A 9,406-nucleotide genomic window follows, 5' to 3' on the forward strand; every position below is an offset into this window, starting at 1 on the left:
CACATTCACACAAGTAGCAAAAGGAAACAAAGAGGGGAGCTGAAACACAAGCGAGGGTAAAACCATTAAAACCTCATGGAGCCAACAAGCCAATCATGGCCCCACTTTAGAGGGAAAAAACGGACAAAACCCTCGCGCCCTGCTTAAAAAGCATGAGCAGCCGCAGCCCTGTGAATCCGCCCGCAGCTTCAGATCAGGAGAGCAAAAATTCAGGGAAGAAGAGAGGGTCGCACATAACGTTTGTAGACATTACTTTTCCACCTGCCCAGTTCCTTCAAGGCAGGCTCTGAAGCCCCTGCAACCACAGCAGATGTAGCTGCACCAATACGGAAAGAATGTGTGCCAAACTGCTTACAATCCACACCCACAGCCGTCAATGTGCGTTTAAAAACCACTGAAAATTGGTACCTGGTGAGAGGTGAACCATCAACATGCACCAACCAAGGTAATGCACCCCTCGGTCTAAGGGAGGCAAATTGGCTGATTAACACAATAGGGCATACCGAACAACCAACCCTTGGGACCAATGTAACCCAGCGCCCTCTCCCTAACTGGTCAGATTTAGACTTCCTCACCTTACAACAAACAGAGCTGCTAGATATTATTACGTGCTGGCCTAGCATACCTGACAAGGGGAAAGTCCGAGAGGAAGCAACTAGCTCGCTCACCCGCAAAGCGCCAAAGTATAACATAACAAAAGCGGCGCGAAACAAAGCAACCTCGTAGCTATCCCTAGCAATTGTCGAGATTGCGGCCACCATATTCCCTAGCAACGAGTCACTGATAGGCCTTCTTTGATCCGAATGAACCGGTCTTTCTCTCGCCCAACCCCTCAGGGCCTTTGAAATCAAAAAACTTTTTGTCAAGTCTCTCTCTCCTTTCATCCTAGCAAAGAATGATATCCCTGCCAATGCGGCCACCATGGAGGCCTTAGACTTGCCTGCCTGATACCCTGCCCAGACAAACGCCAGCATCCGTTTATCCCCACCTTCCTTACCGCCAAGGCCTTGGCTGTGGAAAGTGCACCATTCCGTCCATGCAGCCCGATATTTTCTCCTCGTCGAGGGAGCCAGGGAGGCTTCGGCCAGCCCTTCTATGCTGGCTTGACAATCTGCCATACGTAAGAGGGACAGGGCACACCCGTTAGGGATGCCCCAGGAGCCAAGACCCTAAATCTCTCCATCTGACCCCTAGATAACGCATCCGCCAACTCATTCTCGACTCCCGGCACATGTCGAGCTTGAAAGGATATATCGCAGGCCAGACAGCACCAGACTAACCTACGCAGAAGTGTAATTACTGGGGGGGACTTGGACCTTTGTCCATTTATTGCCTGCACAACACCGAGGTTGTCACACCAAAAAACTACCTGTTTTCCAGTTAACCTGCTTGACCATAGCTCCAGTGCCACGATCACGGGGAAAATCTCGAGTAGCGTCATGTTAGCTGTCCAGCCGGACGCCACCCACTCCTCGGGCCATGAAGCAGTACACCACTCGCCGGCAAAGTATGCCCCAAACCCTACCGACCCAGCTGCATCTGTAAATAGCTCCAGCTCCGGACTGGACACCGGAGGACCGGGCCATACCCGTACTCCGTTGAAATCCTGTAAGAACAGGTCCCACACTGCCAAATCCTCCCGGATTTCCTCCGAGAGTGAGATTCGACAATGCGGTCGCCTGTTCCCCGCCGTTGCCCTCTCCAGCTTCCTACAAAATACCCTGCCCATGGGTATCACCCGGCAAGCAAAATTGAAACGTCCCAATAACTCCTGCGCTTGCCTCAACGACACTCCCCCTTGGCCTATCACTTCGCCTATAGCTCCCCTTAGCTTACTCACTTTATCGTTTGGCAAGCAGCAGATACCCCGGACAGTATCTATCTCAATACCCAGGTATGATAACTTGGTGGTGGGGCCTTCAGTTTTTTCCCCAGCCACTGGTACCCCCAGGGAATGGAAAAGAGCCCTCACCGCAAACAACATGTCTCTACAAGTCTCATCCTCCCCGGGCCCTACCACCAAGAAGTCGTCCAAGTAGTGGGCGACTCCGTGGTGGCCTGTGCCCGCGCAGATACACCAGTGCAAGAACGAGCTGAAGCATTCGAAGAATGCACAGGACACCGCGCACCCCATGGGAAGGCACCTGTCTACAAAATAGCCCTCCTCTAGCTTAAAACCCATAAAGGGGAAGGAATCCGGATGAAGCGGCAGCAGACGAAAAGCCGACTCCACGTCAACTTTCCCCATCAATGCCCCTTCCCCGAATCCCCGAACCATGTCCAGAGCCGATTCAAAGGACTGGTACGTGACACTACAGTACTCATCTGGGATCGCATCGTTCACCGACGCCCCATGTGGAAATGAGAGATGCTGAATGAGTCGAAATTTCCCTGCCACCTTTTTAGGAACCACCCCTACCGGGGACACCACCAATTCCCGATATGGGGGGTCCCGAAAAGGTCCACTCATGCGCCCCAGCCTCACCTCCTTCTGAACTTTCTCCAATAGAACCCCTGGGTGCAAACTAGCCGATTTCAAATTTCCCCCTTTTCCCGACTGAACCGCTCCCTCGATAGGAACTCGAAACCCCTCTCTAAAACCTTCCCTCAAAAACTCTGCCTCCATCCTATGAGGATAGCGGCTAAGCCACCTGCCCAGGCTCACCAAATTAATCGGCGACCCTGCCTTCCCCAACGCCAGTGCTGGGCTGACCACCTGCGCCACCTCTTCTATCCTGCCTGTCACATGCCTTTGCTGGATGCCCTCCCCCGCACTTAATACATGCATGGGTGAATCTGCACCCTTGTCCGTGAGGGCAGCTTGATCGGTTGAACAGGAAACAGCGGCCCTTGCTGAGAAAGGGCGCGTTACCCTTCACCCGCCCTGTCTGTCTCCGCCACGTGACGCTTGTGGCGGCGGCCCCCCACCCTTCCTGGGACACCTTCAACCAAGTCTCAACATCTTTGTAACCTAACATCAGGCTGGCGTGTCCCTTATATTTTTCCCTGAACACCTCATCGTAGGCCAGCCAAACCCCGGGACGGGAGGACACGTACATCTCGTGTATCATATGCAGGTATTTTAGCATATCCATCCATTCGCTAGGGGCGAGACTCCAGATAACAGGCCGCAAAGAGGTAAGCGCCCGACAGCCAGTTCTTGTAGGTCTTGTAACTGGCTTCCCCGGCCCCTCCCCTGGCCATGGCCTCTGTGACCAATTTCTTGCCCTGCTTGGAAACTTCAAACATATCCACGAAACGCCCCCTGTGAATTCTACTGCGTATTGTCTTCCTGACACCTTGAAATATACCTGTGCTTGCGCAGCGCATAGTGTCATCACCCGTGAGCCTGGAGCCCCTGAAATGTCTGTGTCTATCCGCAGAGCGCTCTGACTGTCTGGTAACAAAATGCTTCCGCAAGCGCTTCACTAACCGCTGCGGACTACCTTGTGAATCCGAAGAAGACATGCTAGAGCTACAGCTATAGCTACCAGACCCTCCAGATTGCTCGTCATACATATCAAAGACATTCATCTCACCTTGCTCCGCGGACCCTCCTTCCAAGCCCGTCCACTGACCTTCCATCTCCGCCTCAGCCGAGGCCTGCCGCTCTCGAGTCACGGACCCATCCCTTCGACCACCACTGAAAGCGACGCCATCTGCTGGGAGAGATACGTTACTACATGACGCCAGAGACACAGCACCAATCAACAAAGAGCGCCTTCCTTGACTACCCGGCCTGTGATTCTCCTGCACCAACCGTCTAGGCCGCTCCCCCTGTCCTTCCGGGGAAACACTGCTGGGACCTGATCCACTCCTCGATCTACCCCTGCGGGACCTGGAAACCACCTGTCTGCTGCCCCCTGCTGCCCGGTCTGACTGCTGACTACTCTGGGATAGGGCTCTATTCTCTCTGGCCCGGCTATGCCCCTGTAAAACATCCTGAACCTGCCCCTGGTGACTACCCCTTGGAGATGAAGAAGGAGGAAGACCACTGTCTATCCCCCGCAGGACATTCCGCTTATCCCTGCCCTCCCCTAGAACAGGACTACCCCTACCATGTAAGCTACCATGTACACTGAGTGCCCGTGACAGGGATTGGGACTGACTAATTACAGGCACCCTGGGGCTACTCCCCGTATTAACAGTGGAACTGCTGGGCCTGCTAACACTAGTGGGGGGGGGCACCACCCCCCTGTACTGACCGTGAGCCAGCGCTATCCTCATGCTGGCCCACGGACCTATGATGCTGCCTACCGGCGGGGGGGTGCCCTGCCCCCTCCGCCGCTGAATGCTGGCCACTTACCATCCCCCTGGCTGGAGCTATACGAGCGGATCCTCCGCTCGTGGAGTTGCCATGGCGACGGACCCGGGACCGGAAGTGACGTCCGACGTCACTTCCGGCCGGGCGGCGGCCATGGCGACCAGACTCATACCCCTCCGCCGCATCTCGTGACGGGGGGAAGGCCCGGCGCCTACTGGCTCTAACATGAGAGCGGGATGACTGGTGACCTAAAGGTAAGGAGCCGGGCGGGGGAGGGGGGCGGGGGGAAGCGGGGGAGCGGGGATCCATATCGTGGCTGGGGTTAAATAATGGGCACACGCAAAAACACAACAAAGGGGGGGGGGGGAGTGGAGAGCTTGAGCGGGGACAAGGAGAGAGTGGAGAAGGGAGATGTAGCGGGAGATAGGACAAGGGATAAACAACCACGAAAATACAAGGCTATACAATCAAGGGTAAAAGAAAAGAAATAAAGAGCACAGACAAAGAGAAGAAGAAACAAGCAGATATACACAAGTGTTGAGAAACAGAGACAGAGGAATAAGAGATATACTTATCTGTGTCAAGCAGCCTCTAACATCCAGCAGTGTAACGTCCAGCAGGGTAACGTCCAGCAGTGTAAGAGATGGATTCTTCTCCGCCTATCCCATATATAACCTCCGTAACTCCTCCCCATGACTCATCCGGACGTCCTGATCAGACCAGCCCCTTTAACCCCCCAGAGTCCAATACAGTTCAACACAGCCTTAGCTTTTATTATCCCTCGGGCTTATATCCAGCCCTCTGTTCTTATTACTGTTAGCAGGTATGCAGTAAAGGCAGGGGAAAGTAGTCTGGTTGCCAGCAATGTGGTGTGTGTAAGCAGAGCTGCCAGAAGACATGCCCATCTCTGCTTTAATAAAATGTTAGTTTTCAGATATGAACTATGAAGGTAAGATACATAGTTTTGTGTCAAGCCAATGTTCAACTGCAGCTCTATTAAAAAGTAACATATTATTTCCCCAGTGTATTACAGGCTGCTGAAGCTCCTCCCTCATCTTTAGAACAGAGACTGGATCTCATGAACATCAAAAGGCTATGCATACACTCATCTGAGTTACTGCGATGTCACCAGTCCTGACCTTGTATTTGAGTCCACCAATTTATACTGTACATTTCTGCAAAGCAAGTCTACAAAGTGGTCACTCAAATTCTGCCTGCTTGGTTAGAGAAGCACTTTTCTTCTAGCAATTTGCTGTAGAGGAGTGTAAGAGAATATGGTGGACATATTTAGTAGTGTATAAACACTCAAGATATTTCATATATAGTACTCAGCTCTATAATACACAGCCTTTGATATATATCAAAACGAAATAATGGACTTACTTGCTATTTAAGCTGTTCGTTTAACATCAATGACTTAACTCAGCAAAATGATAATACAATTGGGAAGTGGGAAAAGCAGTGTGCCTTGGGTAAAGCAATCATATTGGCAAGAATATAAATATATTTGGATGTAGCTAAAATGCCGTACATTAATCAGTGTTACCCAGCATTTCACTACAGAATGTTTCCGGGGCATGACTCCAGGTCCAGATCTGATGAGAGCAGGAATACTATCTGTACTTGTACAGTGAGTCCAATTCTCAATGTACATCTTGTTACTCCAAAGCTTACCATTTAACAATTTAGTCAGAGGTTACTAAAACCAATAGATCAATTTATCAAAGGGCAAATTCCTATTGCTAGTGAAAATGCTAATGTGTATATCTGCAGAAAAACACCCAACTACGACCCCATCCGCCCTTACCATAATCTCCACCATCACACTCTAAAGGGAGGCATTGGTACATTGTACCTGCCCTCTTCCCCTCTCGACAACCCTGGGAATGTCTGGACTCTTTCACAGGATTGGGAGCACAGACTACTACCACAAGCTTCCCTATCAGTGCACCAGTGATCTAGGCCCTGTACCTCATGCATAGTTCCCATATAATTTTTGAGGAAGTTTTACATTGAATTTATAGCAAAAAAGTTGATATTTGGTATTAAACATTTATTTCCTCTTTTTAGCTTCTCTTTTATAAGTGTCTCTTGTAACGTTATGCCATGCTCATAGTTGGAACAGCAGTGAGTATGGGAAGCTGGACTGTAGGGTCAGATCCACGTAACAACACTCCTGAGTACATCAACCCTCAAAGACATATGTATTGTAGCATATACTAATTAGTATGAACTTCCTTCAATAGAGCAAGGAGTAGAGAGGTACTTATGTATTTAATTTTATTCCATGTAGGAGCAAAGGAGGATATATAAGTAAAATGATTCATGCACAGTAATAAGATATTTGCTCTCCAATTTCCCTGCACAGACTTACTGCAAGACAACAAAAGCAAATTGGTTTGAAGTGGGATTGTGCAGTCAGCGGATCGATGTGGAAACCCAATTAGATTGCTCTTCAAAAGTTCACAAGGTTTGTTGTATATAACAGCTACTGCTCCCTCACCTTGCATTGAAAGTCAGATTCTATTACTTTACTGAACAGTTTTAAAAGTAAGGATGCTCAGGCTCGGTTTTTTGAAAACCAAGCCCCCCTGAATTTCACCAATCCGAGTACCAAGCCGAGCCGGCTCGGTACTTACCTGCATCCTCGTAACTGAATTTGAGGCAAAACGTCATCTTCACATCGTCAGATCTCGCGAGTTTTGGATTCCATAAGCACTTCCCTCCACAGAGATCGGACGCCATTTCTCAGACCGACACAGGAGGGTTAGCAGTGTTCTTGGCAGTCTCCAGTACCCTTGCTCAGCGTCATTGCTCACTCAAAATTGAAAGTGAGGCTCTAAGCCTTAACGCAGTTAAAATCATGTGAGTGAATGACAGAAGTACTCACCCAGACAGTTTGCAGTCTGTGGAGACAGCAGTCATTAAGATATGCTAGGGGCATGCCTAAGCTTCCTTCCTTAAAGCATCAATTCACTTGGTGACACGGCAACACAGGTATCAGTGTTTGCTAATGCAACCAGGCCCAGAGGAGAAGGCTGCAACTCCATATACAGCTATCTACCAATCTATTAAAGCAGACGTGATGGGCGTGTCTTCTGGCACCTTTGCTTTCACACACCACATTGCTGGCAACCAGGCTACTTTCTCCTGCCTTTACTGCATACCTGCTAACAGTAATACATTTCAGGGCCCATGAATTTAGAGAGGATTACATAGTTATAGTTTGACTTCAATTAAAGAGGGTTATTTAGAGTGTAGCCTTATGAGTATCATGATTTTCCCCTGGAATGTTGGTAAATATGTGATTACTATCAGTTTGGGGAGCAGAGCCGATAGAACATGCCCTGGTAGTGTGATGCCTTCCCCTTTGCTAAGGCTGGATTGTAGGGTCTCCAGTGCCATTGCTCACACAGAATTGAAAGTGAGGCTCTAAGCCAGAACGTAGTTAAATTCATGTGAGTCAATGACAGAAGTACTCACCCACACAGTTTGAAGTCTGTGGAGACAGCAGCCAATAAGATATGCAAGGGGCATGCCTAAGCTTCCTCTTCATAACATCCTAGAAGCAACAGTTCTCATTCTGGTTTTCTGTATTCAGATAGACTGTTGGGGGACTCGTGTAGGCTCAGCATCTGTGTTTCCTGTCATTCTGTTCCTTTCAAACCCAGCTCTTCTTTCTCTATCCTTTTGTTCTTATTATCTTTTCTGTCACCTCTCATTTCTTTTCCCTTTTCTCTGTCAACTTTCCTTTTAGCCCTCTTTTTTGCTTCCCCTCAAAGCTGCATACATACCCATAATGCCTGCAGCTCACCCCCGACCCCTTCTTTCCCCTACATTTCAGTCACCTACAGCAGTTATACCTCAGTATCCCCGGTTTTTATAACTTCACCTCCCAACACTATCCAGCACCATGTCCTGTCCTAGGAGGAATAGAGCAGTCCCTGCCCCTTTTCACACCTGCCCACAACCTCCATTCCTACCCCCTCTCATGCCGTCAATCGCTCCCTGCTCCGTGGTGGCTGGCAGGTCTGTGAACAGGGGAGCGGCATCTAGAAACTCCACCGCCCAGTCTCTCAGCAACAGGGCAGCGCCCGCTTGCAGAACACAACTCGGGTGCCGGTCACGTAACACAGGCCGTGCAGCAGAGGGCAATAGTGATGGGAAATCTAGTTCATTTTGAAGATTAGTTTATTCTGATATAGTTCACACAAAAGATTAGTTCAAAAGATTAGTTCATTTCACTCATTTGACTCAGTAGTTCATTTCACTCATTTGACTCAGTAGTTCATTTCACTCATTTCACTCAGTAGTTCATTTCACTCATTTCACTCAGTAGTTCATTTCACTCATTTCACTCAGTAGTTCATTTAGTTCATTAAGCTCAGTTAGTTCAGTTAGATCACTGGCTCTGGAACACTGCTGAGAGAAGTGATTGGAGACATAGATCTAGTCTATTACACATACTGTAGGCATATATACTACATCTCATTAGATGAGTTATAGTCCTGTTAAAATGATCAGATAAGTTTAATATGTCAGATCATTTTTAATATTTTAAAAAGGGCAATCACTTATACAAAAACTAGTAGTGACATGTTGAGCTCTGCAAAGTTAATTACATTTTCATTATTATTTTTTATTTCCATAATATGCAAATGAAAAAGACCCAAATTCAGAGTATTATAAAATGTCACTTTTTTGCTTTTAAAATTGAGATCAGTGCAATTAGGATATAGGGGAGATGTATCAAACCTTAAGGGGAATTTTTACAGCTGTAAAAAGACCCCAAATAGGATCACGTCACTGGGGGCGGGGCCAAAATGGCGCAATTCACGCAGCTCCGCCCCCTACGCCAATGCCCCGCTCCAGGAACTCCCAGACGTAACCAACATAATGTTGGCAATTATGACTAATCAGCTTCTGTCATTTATCTAGCAGAGCCTATAAAATGAAAGAAACTGATTAGTTGCTATGGGCAACGCTTCCACTTTATCTCTCTTGAAGGTTTAATACATCTCCCCTGTATATATGGTGGAGTAAACAGAACTACAGTATATAACATGCAGCACTCAGCAGTGCAGTGTGTCTGGAGCTGACAGGGAAGGGAATGTATCCTGTGACTCATGAGCTAAATGAACT

At 48.5% G+C, this 9,406-nt stretch overlaps 1 protein-coding gene across 1 annotated transcript; it reads right to left on the reverse strand.

Moving 5' to 3' along the window:
- Positions 1-209: 209 nt before the first annotated feature.
- LOC142095357 (uncharacterized) lies at positions 210-5,069 on the reverse strand. Its single transcript, XM_075178309.1, has 2 exons — positions 3,540-5,069; positions 210-1,111 (listed from the first exon to the last, which is right to left on the reverse strand). Exons 1-2 carry the CDS (start codon positions 4,225-4,227, stop codon positions 210-212), a joined length of 1,590 nt encoding a protein of 529 aa, XP_075034410.1. The 5' UTR covers positions 4,228-5,069.
- Positions 5,070-9,406: the final 4,337 nt, after the last annotated feature.

The sequence above is a fragment of the Mixophyes fleayi genome, chromosome 6 (assembly GCF_038048845.1).
Source record: "Mixophyes fleayi isolate aMixFle1 chromosome 6, aMixFle1.hap1, whole genome shotgun sequence".
NCBI lineage: Eukaryota > Metazoa > Chordata > Amphibia > Anura > Limnodynastidae > Mixophyes > Mixophyes fleayi.

Bases quoted from the DNA above. Each gene is read 5' to 3' on its own strand.
- LOC142095357 (XM_075178309.1), bottom strand. From the start codon at position 4,227: ATGAGGATAGCGCTGGCTCACGGTCAGTACAGGGGGGTGGTGCCCCCC. The intron at 1,112-3,539 runs GTGAGATGAATG...TACGTATGGCAG, and splicing joins AGGAGGGTCCGCGGAGCAAG to ATTGTCAAGCCAGCATAGAA.